Raw genomic sequence first — 19,640 nt, 5'->3', positions numbered from 1 at the left:
TTTGTGAGTGCAGGATCACTTCTGGAATCCCACTTTTATCCTCTCGGCTTCAAATAAAAGGGGAAAAGGGCCCCCTTTAGTGGATGCTGTAATCTGGGAGAGAATTTAGATGCAACTGCTAAGATGTGCATTATTGTTACCGAATAGTTTGATGTAAACAGTAAAAAGGAAAGTATCCACTGAGCAATCAGGGCAGCCATGGAAAAAGCATGGGTGATTTTACGACTCCTCTTTCTTAATTTACTACAAAACAGAGTCATTATAACTATAAATACAGATCTTGTTTTATATACAAGACTTTAAATAAGAGATTATCAAGGTCAGCAAATAATAGCTCGTGCCTGCGCGTGTGCATGTTACGATTCCGCAATTCACAGGCGATCTACGCCGATATGACAAAATCTGGGGGACCCCCACACACCACACACCACCCAACCCCTGGCCTGTGTTGCCCCCCTCAGCCACCAGGAGTAGTGCTTCCCCTCCCGTCATGGGACAGGCGTCCCTGGATACAACGGACGCGCTGCCGACCCTGCGGGGAGCAGCGCGCACAAGCCGGCGCAAACACCGACGGTGCTGGCGGCGATGGTGAAACGGAACGGGACCGAGGGGGTCGAACTGACCGTGCGCCATGAATGACAGGTACCACAAGGCGGCCCGGGATGGCCGCCTGGACCTGCTGAAGGAGGCGACGCGGAAGGATCTGAACGCGCCGGATGAGGACGGCATGACGCCGACGCTGTGGGCCGCTTATCACGGCAACGTGGAGGCTCTGCGGCTCATCGTGTCCAGAGGGTGGGTACATTCCTGACAAAATGTACCTCCGATCAATATTTTTTAAATCAAGAATATCATCTAACTCGAAAAAAATACAATAGAAAATTGAGAGTAAACTAGAAAGAGTGAAATAAACAAATCACAATCCTCCAGGAATGCAAAGAAATTGCACGATGAGGCCAGACGCAAGTCATTTTTCTTCACAAATCACTCTAATGTAATAAACTTTAATCACCTAACCTCGTCTTACTGTCGAGTTTTACAGTTAAGCTCATAATTTGGAGATTTTCTAACTGTTGATGATCATCTAACTCTGTGTGAGGCCCTGCTTTTCCTCCCCTTCACCCCTTTTTCACACGACCTAAAGTCATCTCTAAGCCCTTTAAAACCATCTAATCAAATGTCCTAATGGCTTTATGGACAGATTGTCATATCAATATATCACAGCGGCGAGCACACAGGGAGCACACAGCTCATAAAACTCTACTGTAAATCACTGCAGACAGGGACGATGGTGCGCCGGGTCAATTCATTCCACCACTGTGGTGGAAAAGATAACGGAAGACCAGATTAGCAGCTGATAACACAGTCTGAGGACAGCGCGAATGTGGTTGGCATCCGTGGAGCGTGCAACGCAAAACCGCCGGTCCTCAGTCTCTTCTGGCTGACCTGGTTCTCCTGCTGGCCAGAGAGAAAAAAGGGCCCATTATGGAGGAAAAACTTGGCTGAGGCCTCTTTCATCAGTCTGCCAGGTTCATGACGGCAGAATCACGGGGATGCTTCGGTGGCTTTGCGTGCTCCACAACATGCCTCCACCTTTTCCCATGAAATAAGGGTAAACAAGACTCTAGAGGCCTTGAAATGCCGGAACATAAAGCCCTGATTGACAGAAGGCGCTAAGGGTGAGCACTGATAGGAACATCCTGGCCCACCACACCCGTGAGAGAATCTGGGATAGAATGAAGAGGAGTTTAATAATGTTCATGGGAAACATGCCCCTCGCAGTTATATTTGGCAAGTATATTGCAGCCTATAGCTGTCACGGTGCAGCAGCGTGATAAAGGACACAGAGGGGATTAAAGGCAGACCCGAAGTCAGCGATGCCAGTGTTTTTATGAGGATGAGCATAAAATATGACATGAATTTTATTAGCTCCTCGCTGTTGAGCTTCATTAGTAGCTTATAATGTTACGTTTTGTTTGATCATCCTTTTATTGCTGTTGACCCAACGGTTGAACTTGGGAAACCCTGAATGATTTTCCTTAAATATTGATCTTATGCAATAGTGTTTTGCGATGGGGGGGGGGGCAGGGGGAGAGTGATCAGCCAGACCTTAAAACAATTGTGAGGTAATTTAAAGGCTAAAATTGAAATGATCTAAGACAGTAGATACAGTCCCAGGATGTCATCTATGACATTTTCCCACTCTGAATCCTGAACCTTCTGTATCCTGCATCCAGTAGCATCGAGATGCAACTTGTTTTTAGGATCTAAGACCTTTGAAGCATTAAATTCATGGGTGGTCTTTTGAATTAGCTGGAGAACAACAAAGTCATGAATGTGCACGTGCTGATCGCAATCAGAGCTTGGCTTTCTTAGATCTGGCAGCCCTGATGCGCATTCCTATTGGAAACCTTCGCAGTGCGTCCCATCAATAATACATGTCGCACTCGCAGAGGGGCTTCACGTGCACAGCTACGAATGCAGGCACGGAGGCACGGGCGCCTCGTTCGTTCAGGGCGATTAAAAACGCAAAAGCACAACGTGAGTGATGCCTCGTGTGAGCAAGCGTGTTGGTGTGAGGTGGGAATTTCAGCTCTACACCCTTTAACGTATGTCTGGACTCACAGAATGGAGGGTGATATTATCAGAGGTGTTTTCTCCTCACCCTCCAGTGAAACTGGAGACGGGCGCTTCAGGAGTGTTGCTGGTCGTATTACAAAAAGACAACACACACACACACGCACACAGGTAAGCGTGAGGTCATAGAACGTCGCCCTGAAGGCAGATGTTGCCTCTGGTGTTGGCTATAGCTGCTTTATTCCCCTAATCGGAACATTTGGTGATAAACAGTTAATAAAATCACATGCTATAGCAAGAGAGGGGCACCAAATGACAAATAAGCCTCATTTTGATATGAAATAAAGATAGCAGCAATGAAGGTGGGAGTTAATTATTTTGTCTCTCTCAGAGGAAACCCTGACAAGTGCGACATATGGGGCAACACGTCGCTTCACCTGGCAGCATCCAACGGTCACCACAGCTGCCTTTTCTTCCTGGTGTCTGTCGGTGCCAACATCTGGTGCCTGGACAACGACTACCACACACCGCTGGACATGGCGGCCACAAAGGGCCACATGGACTGCGTCCGCTTCCTGGACAGCGTCAGCACCAAGCAGGCGGAGCTCAATGCCAAGCTGGTGAGGAAGCTGAAGGAGAAAGTGTTTCGGGATGCGGAGCGACGGATCAAAGACTGCAGGAGGATGCAGGAGAAGCACCGCAAGCACATGGAGCGGAAGTTTAAGAGGGAGATGACCGAGGCTTCGGCGTCGGACGCCATGAGCTTTTCCAGCTACACCAGCAGCTCTGTGAGCCACAGACAGCACAACCTGAACACAGCCACCATCAGTGTGCCATACTCCCAGGTCAGGCTTGAACTGGTCTATCACATAAGTGCTTTATAAAACACAAATGACTTCAAACTGAACTCAGGGCTGTTTTTGTCAGCCTCAGACATTGATGCTCACAACAGGTGATTGGGTTGAATTTCACAAAAAGGAAGACATTTTCATTACTTTACATGTGGCCTGTTAATTTTAATTAATTTCTTTTTTTACATCTCAACCCTGGCATCAAGCCTAACCTTAACCATGTCACAGGACTACTAGTGCATATAAAACTGAACAGTGTTGATGTATATTGAAAGTAGTTAACTGAAATTGTCTTTGCTCTAAGTAAAGTCTAAGAGTTGTTTTATGGTTCATGTCATGTCAGGCTACTCTCCACGCCACAAACAGAGGGAAGACCAAGATTCAGAGAAAGCTGGAGAAGAAGAAACAAGGAGATGGGACCTTTAAGATCTACGAGGATGGGAGAAAGAGCGTGCGCTCCCTCTCTGGACTTCAACTCGGCAACGATGTCATGTTTCTCAAACAGGGAACTTACGTGAACCCCAAGGACCGGGGACGCTGCAATGTCCGTGACATGTTTCCCAGGGACAACAGCGATGCCATTTCTCGTGCCATTAGCGAACCGGACCTCCATTGGCCCGATGTGGACTATTCTGAGATCAGCACAGACTCAGGACATGATTCCCTCTTCAACCGGCCAGGTCTGGGTGCCATGGTTTTCAGGAGGAACTATATGAGCGGAGGGATGTTCGACCTCAGCGGTCAAGAGGAAGCGGTCGAAGGTCCCTCGGGCAGTAATGTGCGTCTGCGCAGTCGGTTGCAGCAGTGTTCCAGTCTGGACGAGGAAAGCATCGGGAGTGCACGCAGCCTGCAGGAGAGAAACGTGGAAGAAGTGCCCTGGGAGGAAGTTGAGCTGGGCCTAGACGACGATGACGAGCCAGAAACGAGCCCGCTGGAGGTCTTTCTGGCCGCGCTGGGCATGAACGACCTTTTCTTCATCTTCAAGCGGGAGAAGATTGACCTGGATGCGTTGTTGCTGTGCTCTGATCAGGACCTGAAGAGCATCCATATCCCCTTAGGACCAAGAAAAAAGATCTTAGGTGCCTGTAAAAAACATCTGGAGATCTTAGAAGAGCCAGAATCCATTGAGGACACAGATCTGTGATGCAATGGTGCAGGAGTATGAGATGGATGGATGGATGGATGGATGGATGGATGGATGGATGGATGGATGGATGGATGGATGGATGGATGGATGGATGGATGGATGGATGGATGGATGGATGGATGGATGGATGGATGGATGGATGGATGGATGGATTGATTTTTGGTTTACAGCAATGTTTTGTCAATGTTTTACAAACCATAATGTGACGCTGAAGCACGTTTATCGCCCCCTGGTGGTAAATTGCGATAGATAATGAGGTGTTGGCAGAGGCAAAAAGACTCGAGATTAAATCATTTTATACCTAAAGTCACCATACCCCCCCAACAAGGACATATTGTGGCTGAATGACCTGTCTTTAGGGTGGCAGTGGTGTGGATCCTGCAGTGAGATGGTAGATCCCCGATCCCCGATCCCAGGATCACTGGATTGACTTTTTGCTTGTTTTGCCTGGTGTTAAAGCATTGACAATATTCTAACTATTGTGTCTGCATTTCTTTGCAGCATCATTTTATGCCAACACAGTTAACTGAGAACTGATTGAGGTGGGGTCTATGTCCCCTGAGTATGCTTACCCCTGTGGGGTAGATCCTCCCACCCGGCTATCTGCACATCATAACGTTAGCATCTGTTGTTATAACGCACGTGCTGTCTCCTGTTAAATGCTGTTTAGCTGGACGTTGTAAAATCTTAGGCTGACTTTTAATAAATTTTTGTAATGCCTCACTCTTCTATGTGCTGTAGGCCACTTTTATTCCACTTTTATTCCACTTTTATTTCACATAGGTGATCGTGGTTGTATTGACACTAGCGGATCTGTGTGGCAGAGACAATAAAAGGGGGGAGGTGCTTATTTTGCCATCTTCTTTGGGATAATCTCTCGCTCTGCGTGTCATCAGTTCAGGAAGTTTTGTACACAAGTGCCATTGTCTGGATGCTCTGTGGCAGTTATGCAACGTCGGTATCAGGCGGAAACACAGTCTGGCGTTCCCTAGCAACACTGAAGTAGCTGGTTGACTCGTAATCACCCATCAATCATCTGTGGGTTTATTTAAAGTAACTGTTATTACTCTGTGTTTAAAAGATTCATAGAGATTAGAACAAACAGGAAGTTTGTTGCCTTTCTGGGTTGGTCGTAAAACTTATCGTTTACTTCCTTCGCCTGCTTAATCTGCTGAATCTTAAACCGTGACGCTGTGTAAGAGATGAGCCGTTGGAATTAAATGTGGGAGGGCCACTTCTTCAGCTTCCTCCGAGTACAAAGGAACTTATTTTAGGCGGGGGATTTTGGCAGTGGGACCTTGAGCTGAAAGTCAACATGGCAGAACTTAACGGGGATCTCCAGGATAACCTGAAAAATAACACAGAATCCGTGAATCTTTTTGCCGAACCGTTCCAGTACCTGCCTCCAGAGGACGTGCCCTGTGACTCCTGTTTGGACTCTCCCTGCAGGGCCATGAAAACCTGCCTGACATGCCAGGTTTCTTACTGCGAAGCCCATCTCAGGCCCCACCTGCTGAACACCAAATTTCAGAAGCACCGACTCGTGGATCCCCTCCACGACTCAAACTGCCGGGTCTGCGAGGTTCACCGCCTGCCTTTCGCGCGTTTCTGCATGAAGGACAGCTGCTGTGTGTGTTCGGAATGCGAGAAGCAGCAGCACAAAGGGCACCCGACCGTATCCACGAGGGAGGCGCGCAGCGGAATCGAGGTTTGGCGTACTTTAGGGTCAGGGAGGCAAAAGTTTCAATATATAGTTACCGTTGTTGCTGCTTGTAGGCAGAACTGCAAAAGAAGCGGGAAGAGATCAGCGCACGTGCATCAGAGGCTGAGACTGCCATTGAGGAGCTGAAGAGAAACCATGACCTAATCAGGGTAGAGCCAAAAGAGACAGAATTTTGCGTAAAGTTTATTTCTGCTCATTTATTCTCTCTGCCATCAGTCTTCTGTGCAGGGTGCCTGTGTCGTCGTTGAACAGCAATTTGACCTGCTGCTAGCCACCGTCAAGGAGGCCAGAAAGCAAGAGGTGCAGGTGCTGAAGGGGGAGAAGAAGGCGGCTCTCCAACAGGCAGAGAGCATCCAGGCCCATCTGGAGCAGAGGAGAGCAGAGCTGATCAGGATTCTTACAGAGATGAACAAACTGTCCAAGAGGGAATCTGACGTGGATTTCCTGCAGGTGCAGATCGGGCAATAACACGGGATTACACTCCCCGGGGCAACGATTCAACACCCTGCTGTTGATGGTCCAAACAAGAAAAGTTCTGCATCAGTAAAAGCAATCCACCTTATTTTACGGCTTGTTTCACCCCAATGCTTGATGTGTTTCCAGGAATGCACAGAATGGAAAAAAGGAGCGGAAGATCTGAGTCTGCCCACAGTGTGCATCAACAACATGGATCACCTCGCCTCTTACGTGGAAGTAGTGATGGATGCCACACAGGAGCTCCGTGACCTGATTCTCTCCTCTTACCGAGAAAAAACAAGCCCGACCTGTAAAAACGAAGAATGTAGGTCATCTCATCCCACTTATATCCTGATAGGGAGGAAATGGTTAAACGGCTAAGAGCTCAGCGAGTTGTGGTTTGTCTGAGTAACTAATAATCTCGGTAATTTAGGTGCTGAAGCCCTGGTGGCGAAGTCTTCTCCTTCAGCCGTGCCTGACCCTGAGACCCGAGAGGACTTCCTCAAATGTAAAAACACTTTCCAGCAATTTACAAACTGTGTTCTACTCACTGCATTCCTTTTCCATTACAGACTGGAGGAGATTGACATTTGACCCTGACACCACCCATCACTTCCTGCGCATAATGGAGGACAACAGGAAGTTGATCAACACCAGCCCCTGGCAGCACAGCTACCCCGACCACCCCGATCGTTTCGATCACTGGCATCAGGCCATGACCTCTGAGAGCCTCTACCAGGGAAGGCACTACATTGAAGCAGAGCTGAGCGGGGAGGGGGCGCACGTGGGGCTCACCTACAAAGGAATTGAGCGCAAGGGGGAGCAGTGTGAAGGCTGCATCACCGGCTACATGTCTTCCTGGTGCTTAGGGAGAGACAGCAGGGGTTTCTTCGCCTGGCACGCCAACACCGAGACACCGCTGGCGGTCGATGAAGTCACCACGGTCGGCCTTTACGTCGACTTCCAGCAAGGCTGTTTGTCCTTCTACGACGTCACAGAGGGCATGAGGCTGCTGCACGAGTACAGGGAGAACTTCAGCGAGCCCTTATACCTGGCAGCCTGGATGTCCAAGAACAACGATTTAATTCATCTGGTCGACGGAAAATGATTGATTTATGAAATGATTTATTGGGCACAATATTCAAAATTTAAAAACCCAATATTGAATTTGAAAAAAATCTGGCTTGAAAGGATTACTAGTTAAATAAAAACAGAGTTTGGTGAGCTCAACCATAGACTCTGGCTGTATACGTTCCATGTCAGATCGTAAAATTGAGCGTCAACTAGAGACAACTGTCCAACGAGATCGTAAAATATGTTGTGTAAATGAGGAAAAATATGCAAACATCTTCCAACGGTGCTTTTATTTGTTTGAGTGGCAACATATTTCTGATAAAGATTTTGTTCTTAAGATTCATCAAGTTCTCTGCAAATGCACAAGTGGTCATTTTGGAAAATCTATGCAGTAAAATCACTTTCATGCTCATCGTAGACTGGATTGACAAAGTGCACTCCAGTCTGTTTCAGGCAGATGGAATTGGTGATTTCTCCACCGTAGAGGCTGGGAACATTGGGCAGCATGGTGGGCTTGTTAAACATGGGGTTGTCATAGCCCTGGTCCAGAGGTCCCCCGAGCTCTCCAACAACACTGCTTCGCCTTAAGCGGCTCAGCGACGGCAGCGGTGGCAAGCGGACGACCCCCTTACGTACCATTAGGCCCAGAACAAGGACGAGCGTGATCATGATTAGGACCCCGAACACAACTCCGACCACCATCCCTGCATTGTTTCCAGACTCGCCGCCGCTGTTGCCAGAGGAGGTCTGGAAATCAGCCGCGGTAATGCCCAGATGGGAGCTCTGAGCCCGGGCATCCTTCACGATGTCCCAGGCCAGACTTTCGGACTGAGACTCCCCTTCACCGTCCAGGATGACCACCTGGATCTCAGGCGAGGTATCAAACGGGATGAACATGAACCGCTGGGACTTGAAGACTTTAGACATGCCCAGTTTGATGGATTTATATTTAGGCAGGACCAGAAAGAGGTGGTGGATCCTCTGCCTATAGCTCTGCAGGTTGAAACCAGAGGTGTACTGGATGGACACGATGGCGCCGCAAACATCGCAGCAGTGTCCCACAGGGAGGAGGGGCCTCGTACAGCTCACGGAGGGACATTTGACAAAGCTGCAGATCAGCTGATGGTTTTCAGAGTTCCCGCAGTCGCAGCCAGAAGGATCTGAACACCCCGGCTCTCCGACAGTGACCGCAGAGGTTCCATGGAACTGCAGTTGGCCGGAGCGTGAACGGAGGTACTGGGAGAACTCAGCCTGGCTCCCAAATGTTTTCCCCAGCACGGAAACCGATTTGACATTGACAATAGAGTGACTGGAGCTGGTGTCCACCCTGAAAGAGGAGCGGGTTTTAAAAATCACGTCATCGTGGCGGCAGGGGACGCTCTCCTCGTGAACCGAGAACAGGAAGTTTCCACTCTGGAGGTCATCTGATGATGCGGCAGCCTGCCACAGTGCTGGGTTAAACCACCGGAGGGACTCTGAATCCTTGAACCGGACGGTGAGCCCTGCTCCACAGCCTGGATCTTGTCCACTGTTGGCATAAAAGCCGGCTCCTGAATCCAGGATGAATTCGCCATCTATCGGAAGCCTCATCTCCTGGATGGCGTGCATGGTCTCCACAAAAACGGAGACTTTTCTCTGGGCCGAGAACTCGACGATGTCGTTGCCACAGGGAACATCTCCTTTGTCCCAGTTGGTCTTGTTCTCATAGTTGGTGTCAGGAATCCACTGTTTGTACAGGGCGTCCGCCGCCCCGACGGCCAGGAAGAGAAGAACGGCTGTTGTTCTCAGCATCCCGAATGTTTGTGACAAAATGAGAAAAGAGCAGGTGAACTTTGTTTCCCTGCCTTGTGACCAGCGAGTCCTCACCAGTAAAACCATCCACATCAGCTGGTACAAGCAGGTGACCTGTAAAAGATTCACCCATCCTGCAGTAACAGAGAGGGTTCAAAAGGCCCCTTTAACACGTTAATGGATCTAATGCATCTTTTCCATAAAACTTAAACTCATCTATGTATTCAAAAATGTCTGTTTATGACGTTCTGGCCCGTCGGTGTGTTGCTGAACGTTTTCACTACTCATTATGACGTCATACTCCTTCTTTACGTGCAGAAGCACCAGCATATGTCCATAAACACGCTGTAGGCTGTGTGCGGGTTTGTTTGTTTTTTTACAGAATTGCGTGTTGGACGTGTGGGTGTGTGACTACGTGGTGTCAGGCAGCTGAAACCAGTTTGTACTGATTGACCACACAGGCGTAATGGTTATTTTCCTGTTCTCCCAGTGCCGCAGGACTCGGAGCACACATTCCTCCAGCACGTTTGTTTTCTCCGTGTTGGACATGAACTCTACAGCAGAGCGAATATTTCGGACCTGCAACAAACTTTTCTCTCGGTAAACTTGCACGTTTTGCACGTCTCCGTAAATGATTGAGCTTATTTTATTAGAATCACGTGTCCGTTCATTTCCCTCCTTTCGACCGTTAGTTAACAACATTTAGCAGTGTAGACCATCTACCCCTAATTTCACATACATATTGGGCATCTGGGGAAAATATTTAACCTAAAAAGAAAATAACTTGCCGAGTCAATACTACCACCTAGTGGTCGATTATGGTGTTGCTGGTACTACGTTTTAAAACCACAGCAACATTTAATTATCAAATTGGAGCTTAAATGGCCCATTAAATAAGTGGTACAAGGTTATTAATTTTTAAGGTTTTCCTGCAAACAAATTTTCTTCTTTAGTACAATTTTAAAAAAAAAGCTCTTTTAGAAAAGAAATGAAGCAAAGCTGTTGATATATAAATATTTGGATTTATACTTTCCACAAATTAGATTTTTGCCAAAATCTGACATTCCAAATCAATGGCTCCTTAATACAATGGCTAGAGATCAACTGCGTTGTATGTTTATCCCTAAAAGGTCTTTTTTATTTTTATTTTTTTTTCCTTTTGTTTTGACAAAAACATTTTAAGGGGCACTGGCTGTTGCAGTAAAACACCAAATGAGCTTGTGGAGCCTCGCCCTTCAAGCGTCGAGACGGAAACCCACGTGGAAAATCTCCACCATTTGGCCCACCCGTCCCCCCCCCCCCCCCGTTCAAGGGCCCAGCTCGCCACCCTGAGAGGGCCCACCATGGCGGCGGGTGGCTGCTCTCAGGCATCATCTGCATCAACGTCCTGATCCTGGGCTGCGCTCTGGTCACCAGCAGCGCCAAAAGCGTGCGTGTCACGGCTGTGCACAGGCAGGCCTTCCTCATCTTCCTCCTCCTCCTCACCATGTTGTGGATGTTGTTTTATATGGTCTTTACCTCCCAGCGGTCTCGGGCCGCACCGTTCAAGGACAATCACGCGGGGCCTGTGGCTCAGAGAGGACATCTTCGTCCCTCGTGGTCCATTTGAGGTTTTGATGGGATGAACGTTTATATCTCAGCTGGACTCTTGCTGTTCGGGCTTCTCAGCCTTCTCATGGACATCTTCAAGATCGCCAACTTCGTGGGATTCCTTCACTGCGACTCTGCCGTCAAAGTTGCTTTGCCCGTCGTACAAGCTGTGTTTTTGTTCGTCCAGGTTTGTCGCATGTTATGAAGACCACTTTAGCTCATCTTCCTCAGAAAAGTCTTTCCAACTGTCTTCTGTCTTTAGACGTACTTCCTGTGGGTCCATGCAAAGGACTGTGTGCAGCTCCAAACAAACCTGATGCGGTGAGTTGGACAACTCTTTGACATCTCCAGGAGGCTTGTGTGTTTGTGTGTTTGCTCTTGCAGGTGTGGACTAGCGCTCACCATTTCCACTAACCTGGTGATGTGGATGGCTGCTGTAACGGAGGAATCTGTTCACCAGACTGAGATTCCATCTGTCAACTTCTCCTACAGGATGTTTAGAGGTATTTAAATGTAATTCTGACCAGCTTTTTATTTAGAAAAAGACCTTGCTTTTAACCGTGTCAGGCAGCTACGGCGTCGCGAAGTGCAGGTGCAGCCACTCGTCCTGTGACACCTTCAAGAAGGCCTTCTACTACCTGTACCCCTTCAACATTGAGTACAGCCTCTTCGCTTCTGCTTTGGCTTATGTCATGTGGAAAAACGTGGGCCGCCTCGTGGAGGATCACGGCCACCTCCGGGTGAAGTTCCATCCGAAGGACACGTGTTTGGGGGCCGCGGCAGGAGTTCTCCTGGTGCTGGCCGGGCTCGTCATCTTCATAATCTATGAAGTGGACATGCAACGGGGGGATGAGGGGGATAAAACCGAGGCCCTGCTGATTGATTTCCTCATGAATATCATCATCCTGAGCCTGATGCTCCTGACAACGCTGGCGGGCTGCGTCGTCTACAGGCTGGACCACAGGGAGCACGTGTCTGAGAAGAACCCCACATGCAGCCTGGATGTGGGGCTGCTGGTGGGAGCCTCCATGGGCCAGTTCATCATTAGCTATTTCACCATCGTGGCGGAGGTAGCAACGGGAGCCAGAGGGTATCCCAACGCCCTCAACCTGTCTAGGGCTGTGCTGACGGTGCTCCAGCTGGGCCTGCAGAACTACTTCATCATCGAAGGCCTCCACAGGGAGCCCTTCCACACGATGCAGGAAGCAGTTGTGCACACCAACGCCCAGGTCACGCAGGAGCAGGGAGCGACGCGCACGGCGACGGAGAACGGCACGTCCAGACACAGCCTGGCCGCCGACCCCAAGAAGCTCGATTGGAAGCGAAGGGTTCTGAAGGAAGTCTGCGCCTTTTTGCTGCTCGCTAATGTGATTGTGAGTTGCCGTAAACTTATCTGGGGGTTTCATCTTAACACGTCCACACTGACCCGGCCTCTGTCTGCAGCTGTGGATCACGCCAGCCTTCGGCGCTCGTCCCGAGTTTGATCATCCAGCAGAGATGAATATCTACACGTTCACAATGTGGTCTGCCATCGTGAACGTCGGGCTCCCCTTCGGAATTTTTTACCGAATGCACTCTGTTGCCAGTCTGTTCGAAGTGTCTCTTATGTGTTAGATTTTTGTGGAGAATATTTTTATATTTAATGATAGGTATTTATTTTTTATATTAAATTACTTTTAATCCATACGTACTTAGGTGTTTTGATGTTGTATATTTTAAGTCGTGCATTTCATCGCAACATTGGCCGTTTTGTCACGTTTGAATTGCAAAATTCTAGCTTTAAACATTTAAAAGAATTTCAACTTTGGCGAATGAGCGACAAACATCCGTGAGCCGGTGGAGAATCCCGCCACCTAGCGGTGAAACGTTTAATTCACCACACGTGTGGGTCTGTGCAGTGAAGATGTCTAGAAACTGCCCAGTAAATTCAGATATATATCAATATGTATTTAGAGAATATAAGGAAAATACAATTCCTGACATCAATTGTCAAAACAATGTGCAATATACATAAAACATCTATTACAGTCTCCAAATTGTTATAGTTACATCACGTAAACGACAGTCAGACAACTCGGAGTGCAAGTTTACTTTAAAGCATAGCAAATAACAAGATATGCTGGAACGGACTGGAACAAGCCTGATTGGAACCGATCTTTCCTCTTCCATCAGTAAAGACGGCGGTTGTCTCAGTGCTTCGACTAACATTCACTGGTCTTTAACAAACACGGTGGTGTACGGACAGGATGGACACAGCAGTAGGACCACCTCCCACATTGATCTGAAGGGGGTTTCGGCAGCTTCTACCCACGACGGCGCCACTCACAGAAGTTAATTCGGCGCGGTCCACTGAGGACTGACCTCGGAGCGCCTCCGTCTATCAGTCTACATCCGCTGGATCTCAAAAAGGCGGACGTCGGTGTCGTACCAGATAGGAGGGTCCACGTTGCTGGAAACATCAAGTGGGGACTGTTAGCTTGTGAACAGGCGGCTGCAGGCCCGGCTAACTCACCGTAAATAGATGACGCCCCACATGTAGGTGCGGAACCACATGGCCGTGCCCGCGTTGGGCTGATACTTTCTGATGAGGATGGGGTGAGGAACCGGCAGCAGGCCCACTAATGTGCCGTGCTGGAGAAACTTCAGGATCTCCGATTCGTCCGTCAAGCCTCTGCAACCAGACACAATGATGAGGTTCAGGAAAGCGAGAGGCTATTTTTTAAAAATGCGCCTTGTGCCCACTTGTCGATGCAGATCTTCTCCACCTGAGGAACCAGCACCTGCAGGAGGCGCATGATCGTCTGCAGCGGGAGTTTACACTTCCAGGAGAGGACCTAGGACAGACCCAAATGTGAACACACGTCCCATCGACATGCTAACGGAAAAATACCCCAGGTACCAACCCAGTCTGGTGTGGGGGCCCAGAGCGATGTAGAGGAGGCACTCGACCGGCGACGTCGCTCCATCTCTGCTTCCGTGTAGAAAACATCCTGATGAAGAGACAGGATTTAATAACACACAAACACACACACGCAAACACACACACTCGTACTTCATTGTCTCGGCCCGAGTTTGACTCCGTGTCGCTTGTCCCAGCAGCTGCACTCTGCTCTGTGGGCTGGGGGTCTGTTTTTGGAACTGAAACCATTGTTCCATCCTCAGACACCTGAGATTTCTCTGTCAGTTTATCAATGCCTAAAAACAAAGATGAGATTAGATGAACAGATGTCATAACTCTGATAGACCACTGGGGGCGCTCCAGTAATAGAATAAACAAGAATTAACCCGAAACAAGTGATTATAAATCACATCTAACCTGCAAAACTTCAGCAGATATTTGAGTTCAATCAAAGAAAAGCTCAGTAATCGCTGGTACTTAAGGTAATACTTCAAATCAACCAATGGGAATCAGTTTAATCCTCTGAGTCGGTACCCGGTATGGCGACCAGGCTGGTCTTCAGTGTGCCAGGTTCTGCTGGCACAGCTGGGTGGGATCCCTCCATGGACACCGTCTCCTGGGAGCTCGTGCGGGAAATGACATCTGGTGACTTCCTCTTTCGCTGCAGAGCTTTCTGGATGGAGGCAGCATCGGAGGGCAGGTTGGCCAACTGGTGGAAGACGTTCCTTTTACGGATGATTGCGTAAACCAGGTTACAGTTTCCTGATGATGGGAGGAAGAGGGATTTAGATCTTTAAAGTGGGACCTTCAAACAAAAGCCCCCTGAACCAGTTGCGACTCACCATCAAACTGGTACTGGATGATATTGTTGAAAGCCTCGAGGAGGAAGAAGACGAGGTGGTGGTTCTGGGCTGCAGAGAACAGGAACCAGGTGGTGGAGAAGGCCTCCAGCAGATGGAGCAGTTTATTGGCGGCCACCATAGAAAGGCTCTTCAGGTAGGGAGACACTGCAGGAAATGCACCAATGATTGTGTTTAGCAGACACTTCAATGAGCAGCTGGACCCCATAAAGGTTCCAATCATAAGAGTTATGAAGTCATAAAATCAACCATAAATTCGGTATTTTAATGTAATCTCTGCATACTATAAACTTTTCTTTAAAGCAGGAGTAAAATTGAATCAATGCAACCTGTCTCTCCACCACTAGGCGTCGCTGCATCCTCCTCGGTGGACTTTAATTTAAAGGCTGCGCGTTAGTTGTTGCCACAGCGACTCACCATTTACAATAATAGTGAGGAGGCAGTCGAAGAGAGGCTGCAGGCGTTGGTGTCCAGTGGTGATGATCTTGTGAAACACCTGCAAAACAGGCAGCCGCTGAACACCGGACAGGTGGACAAACGGGACAATTAAAGACCGGCGTCGTCAGCCGTCGCCTCACCACAATCAGCAGGTCAGCGTGTGTCCCTGTGAAAACAGGGATGTCCATGGGCACGTGGACGGAGTAGGGCTTATTCAAGCGCACGCCGAAGTTCCTCTCCCCGCTCAGCAACAGCAGGATGAAGACGCCGATGTGCATGAGTCCGACACGGGCTGCAGCCGAGGGCCAATCACAGCAGGTTAAAGCACCTTACAAGGTCAGCGGAGAGATGCTGGGCAGGGAGACTCACACTGATCGGCTCTGGCATCGTTCAGGTAGTAGAGAATAGGAACCAGCATGTCCAGCACGTCGCTACTCTTCAGGACGAAGAACAGGAACTTCTGTTCCAGGGGAACACAGAAGCAGTCGAGTTACAGCACAAGCTCGCAGCGTTTGGCTCTTACGGAGCTTCGTTCCAACCTTGTTGAAGTCACAAAGCTTCCAGAAGAGCACCAGCAGCTCCTGGTGGAACTGGATCTTCTTGGTGGAGTGTGGCAGGTAGGTCTGGGTCAAAGGGTTGTTGAGCAGACGTGCTAGGCCCTTCAAAACAAAGTCAAAGTCCTGCGAAACACAGAGCGCTGAATTTCAGACACGTTCGGGGAGCGTGGCCATGCGGAGGTGCTGGCAGTCGTACCTCCTCTCTGTGAATCCTCGATAGGTAATTCACAAACAGGTTTTCAGGGCCTGTAGACTGAGCAAACTTGGTTCATGAATACATAACGACTAGAACCACAGGACAAATCTCCAGGAGTCTGGTTCCTACTTCTTGCTCCTCAATGCTGGACGGGGAAGGCGGGCGATGGGGAAGCCCGCCGTCGTGCTCCAGAGTCACGATGAGAATCTGCACCGCCTGCTCCACCAGCTGCTCCCGGTAGTCCGAGAAGAGCAGGTGGTTGTAGGGGATGCCGTAGCCCACCGGGTCGTAGGCGCACACCACATTCAGCAGAGAGGTGAAGAGAGGCAGCGCGTGTCTGCCGGGACAACGAGACGGCGTTAGCGCGCGCGTCTACCTCTACGGATGCTTATTCAGGCTCTCGCATCGGCGTTTAAGACTGTTCACCTGTTTTCTGTGGAGCAGAAGAAGGTGACCCAGGGGTTGGTCACGCTGCTGTCGGAGGAAGGAGGCAGGTACATGGCCTCCGAGAAGCAGGTGAGCAGCAACCTCAGTATCTCCGTCCTGAGGAGAGAGAAAAACAGGCTCACGTGGCGATCCGATCCAGGTGGCGATCCGATCCACGTGGCGATCCGATCCACATGTTCTGGACACGGGCCAACATGTCCGGTCGACTCACCTGTTCAGGTCGTGGATGTAGTTGAGAGGTGGAGACTGCGCAAACCCCACCCCGGCCTCCCAGATGTATTCACAGCTGTCTATCGACTGCATGCTCTCCACTGAGTCCTGGATGGGGACAAAATGAAGGTTTTACTTCAAGAAGCAGGAAGGTTCCTCAGCAAACATATGGAATGTTCTGCCATTCACACCCTGGATGACTCAGGAAACAATTATAGCCGCTTAACAGACAGCAGACAGCAAAACCACAAGAGTTGCAGTTGAGCAACATTCTTTTCCAGTCATGAGGGTTAAGGGAATTCTCGCTGGTGAGGAAACAACTCCAAAAGGAACCTTGAAAATGAACAACATGCATTAACGTGCAGGTCATTAATGGAGGTCAAGGAAAAATTCACCCAAAAGGGAAATTGCATCCAACATCCATTGAATGAAGCAGCATTCCAGCCCATTTATCAAACTTGAATTTCATCTGTTGCTTGTCTCAGCCAGAAAGAACTGCTTCTGATAGCTAACTGGAGGTTAGCATTAGCCTGTGACGTGGATCAAACCTGCTGGGTCACACTGATGTCACAAGTCCTGGAGAGCCTGGAAAAGCTCGGGGCTCGCGACTCGGACTTACAGTCTTTGGTGAACTACCCCGGGCTCTGGGAGAACGGACACTCACGGGGCCTCTCCTGTGGCTGTGCACGGTGAAGTCAGGGCAGAAGAGCAGGTCGGCGACTGCCAGCAGCAGCGACTCGGCCAGGGGGCGAGCTCCGTCGTCCTCGTCCAGCTCATCGGTCTAGAGAGGGAGAGTTCAGCGTGAGCGTGTGATTAGAACCGATGGAGGAAAAACTGACGGAACGTGTCAAACACAGACTACCACCGAGACTGGAGCATTTCATTTCCTGCTCCGCGGGAAGGAGAGGGGGGGGGGTGGGGGGTGGGGGGCGGTGGAGAAAAGAAAACTGCACTTCCTTTTAACTGGAATGAGGAAATTTCACAGATGGGCTGTTTTCTTGCATGAATGAGGACGTCTAACGAGCCTCACGAGCCTCCGTCATTTAAAAAAAAATAAATCACTTTTACGGACAGTAACTCATCACATCTTATGTTCACAGCGACCTCTGCATGACCCCTCCCCCCCCCCGCCCACATGCGCCCACTCACCCCAGCTCGGCCAGCGCCGGGCACCGTGGACCAGAAGAAGCCCCTCCAGTCCTGGTCCTCGAAGATATACGGAAGCACGCGGCTCAGGACGCGAGCGCAGTTCAGGACGGCCTGCCGCTCCTTCTCAGTGGGGCAGCCGGACTCTGCCCCCTGAACCAGCTTCTCCACAGCCTGGGGGGGCACCAAACACCACCAGAGGGCAGAAAGTCGTGTCTCATGAGGCCGCTAGCTCATTTATGCTCACTTAATTACTTTTGTTTTCCTGTTTTTCATTGTCTGTGCTGTGATTTTAGCAGCAAAACCCAACATTTCTTTGCCTTTCCCTCATCCGCCCTGTAAAGTTCACGCACGTGTTGTTTTTGGGTCTTTAAAGAGCCTTCGTCATCCCACTTGGTCTAAAATAAGCAACAGAATCTGCTACGAGAGCTCTTATCCCCCGATCTTTACATAACCAGGCTGCCATTATTTCTGTTTTGTTTCTGGCGCTTCAAATGAAATCTGGAACCGGCGGAGAGGAAGGGGAGGGATGGGAAGGGGCGCTGACTCACTGATTCCTACATCTGACAGCAAGGGGCACTGACAGACCGGGCCCGGTTCTGAACGCTGCTCTGCTTCACGGCTGCAGAACATTTGAAGTCATCGAGCGTTTAATCTGCTGGGTGATGAGCAGAGTACCTTATAGCAGAGGGTCGCCAAGTTTGAGGGGGACTCCTCCCGCACCGCTCTTATCTCGGCCGCTGGCACCAGGGCGAAAACATCCTGGACTGTGGTGCTGGTGTCCGCCCAGAACTGGTCCCAGAACGCGTCGTCCGTGGCTTCCACTGGCTGCACAGAGACACGTGTTTGCATTTCAGGCACCATAAATCTGAGACAAAGGCTGCGTTTTACAGCAGCGAGGTTTGAAACACAACACCCTGATTGGCCACTGGTGCATTAAGATGTCATGTTTGTCCTTTTCCTCATCACACGAGCCTGGTGTGTCGGCCTACCCAGCTCAGAGGCCTACTTACCAGTGTAAACACAACCTTTATAACGAAGCACGGCTTCATCCGCGTCACTGATCTCACAACAATACACCTGCTCCTGCAAACATGTAAATCTGCTCATCAGGTTTTTACTGCGCATTCTTTTTTTTTCTCCACCCAAGGGAAGTAAACATGTGCAGCCAGAGTAAAGCTCCGTCATAATCTGCATCGCGGAATCGACCATCATTTTAATCCAAAGCCTTTAAAAAAAAAAAAGAAAGAAAAAGACGGATTGAGCACGGGTGGTATTTGGGTGGGTCTCGAAAATGCAAAATCAATTATTCAGATAAAAATCCCGCAAACAACGCAACCCCATTTTTTGCGTCAGACGCGTTTTCTCATCGCCACGGTGATGCTCTCCTGCGCGCTCCTGCCAGCAGTATCTCTACCCAACATTTAGCTGTGTGCATAGATGGAGCAAAGCATACCTGCGTCTTTGTTGTCAGCTGAATCACCGCTTTCCTGAAGTTCAGTTTGGAGTCGGTGCTGCCCATCGTGATTTCCCTCGATAACAACAACACCCGGGCTGTCTCTGCTGAGAAACCCTGATAATCTCACCTCCGTCCTGCGCCGCTTGAGTCACAGGCGGAGGCGTGTTTTTCTTTTTTTCCCTTTCTTCCTCCTTCCACCATTGGTTGGACCTGCTGCAC

At 49.5% G+C, this 19,640-nt stretch overlaps 5 protein-coding genes across 7 annotated transcripts; 3 read left to right on the top strand and 2 right to left on the bottom strand.

The window, feature by feature from the left end:
* The first annotated feature begins 510 nt into the window (after positions 1–510).
* On the top strand, positions 511–4,653 carry ush1ga (Usher syndrome 1Ga (autosomal recessive)). Its single transcript, XM_003964658.3, has 3 exons — positions 511–795; positions 2,969–3,422; positions 3,772–4,653. The coding sequence occupies exons 1-3, from the start codon at positions 632–634 to the stop codon at positions 4,570–4,572; spliced, it is 1,419 nt and encodes a 472-aa protein (XP_003964707.1). The 5' UTR covers positions 511–631; the 3' UTR covers positions 4,573–4,653.
* Positions 4,654–5,766: 1,113 nt separating this feature from the next.
* Positions 5,767–10,820, top strand: LOC101066105 (tripartite motif-containing protein 16-like). 2 transcript variants are annotated; one of them, XM_029836258.1, is made up of 8 exons: positions 5,767–6,283; positions 6,352–6,447; positions 6,515–6,748; positions 6,902–7,079; positions 7,188–7,262; positions 7,327–9,653; positions 10,110–10,219; positions 10,803–10,820. In XM_029836258.1, exons 1-6 carry the CDS (start codon positions 5,891–5,893, stop codon positions 7,860–7,862), a joined length of 1,512 nt encoding a protein of 503 aa, XP_029692118.1. In that variant the 5' UTR covers positions 5,767–5,890; the 3' UTR covers positions 7,863–9,653; positions 10,110–10,219; positions 10,803–10,820. The 2 variants fall into 2 exon arrangements, with proteins under 2 accessions (XP_029692118.1, XP_011602315.2); XM_011604013.2 differs by having other exon boundaries at positions 7,327–10,219.
* On the bottom strand, positions 8,185–9,742 carry amn (amnion associated transmembrane protein). The gene has a single exon (XM_003964688.3). It carries the CDS (start codon positions 9,710–9,712, stop codon positions 8,213–8,215), a length of 1,500 nt encoding a protein of 499 aa, XP_003964737.3. The 5' UTR covers positions 9,713–9,742; the 3' UTR covers positions 8,185–8,212.
* Positions 10,821–11,307: 487 nt separating the features above from the next.
* Positions 11,308–12,895, top strand: LOC101065649 (proton channel OTOP2-like). The gene is made up of 4 exons (XM_029836259.1): positions 11,308–11,396; positions 11,472–11,712; positions 11,777–12,582; positions 12,653–12,895. Exons 2-4 carry the CDS (start codon positions 11,631–11,633, stop codon positions 12,821–12,823), a joined length of 1,059 nt encoding a protein of 352 aa, XP_029692119.1. The 5' UTR covers positions 11,308–11,396; positions 11,472–11,630; the 3' UTR covers positions 12,824–12,895.
* Positions 12,896–13,041: 146 nt separating this feature from the next.
* hid1a (HID1 domain containing a) lies at positions 13,042–19,593 on the bottom strand. Of its 2 annotated transcripts, none has more exons than XM_029836256.1 (19): positions 19,419–19,593; positions 18,641–18,790; positions 17,966–18,136; positions 17,436–17,597; positions 16,818–16,924; positions 16,586–16,702; positions 16,289–16,496; positions 16,160–16,225; positions 15,946–16,086; positions 15,776–15,866; positions 15,547–15,698; positions 15,386–15,464; positions 14,951–15,115; positions 14,643–14,870; positions 14,262–14,404; positions 14,113–14,199; positions 13,952–14,043; positions 13,722–13,880; positions 13,042–13,658 (listed from the first exon to the last, which is right to left on the bottom strand). In XM_029836256.1, exons 1-19 carry the CDS (start codon positions 19,482–19,484, stop codon positions 13,595–13,597), a joined length of 2,448 nt encoding a protein of 815 aa, XP_029692116.1. In that variant the 5' UTR covers positions 19,485–19,593; the 3' UTR covers positions 13,042–13,594. The 2 variants fall into 2 exon arrangements, with proteins under 2 accessions (XP_029692116.1, XP_029692117.1); XM_029836257.1 differs by having other exon boundaries at positions 16,160–16,216; positions 19,419–19,592.
* Between the last annotated feature and the right edge of the window lie 47 nt (positions 19,594–19,640).

This window comes from Takifugu rubripes, chromosome 5 (assembly GCF_901000725.2).
Source record: "Takifugu rubripes chromosome 5, fTakRub1.2, whole genome shotgun sequence".
Taxonomy (NCBI): domain Eukaryota; kingdom Metazoa; phylum Chordata; class Actinopteri; order Tetraodontiformes; family Tetraodontidae; genus Takifugu; species Takifugu rubripes.
The sequence above is the reverse complement of the archived record's forward strand: the minus strand, read 5'-3'. Positions and strand labels throughout refer to the sequence as shown.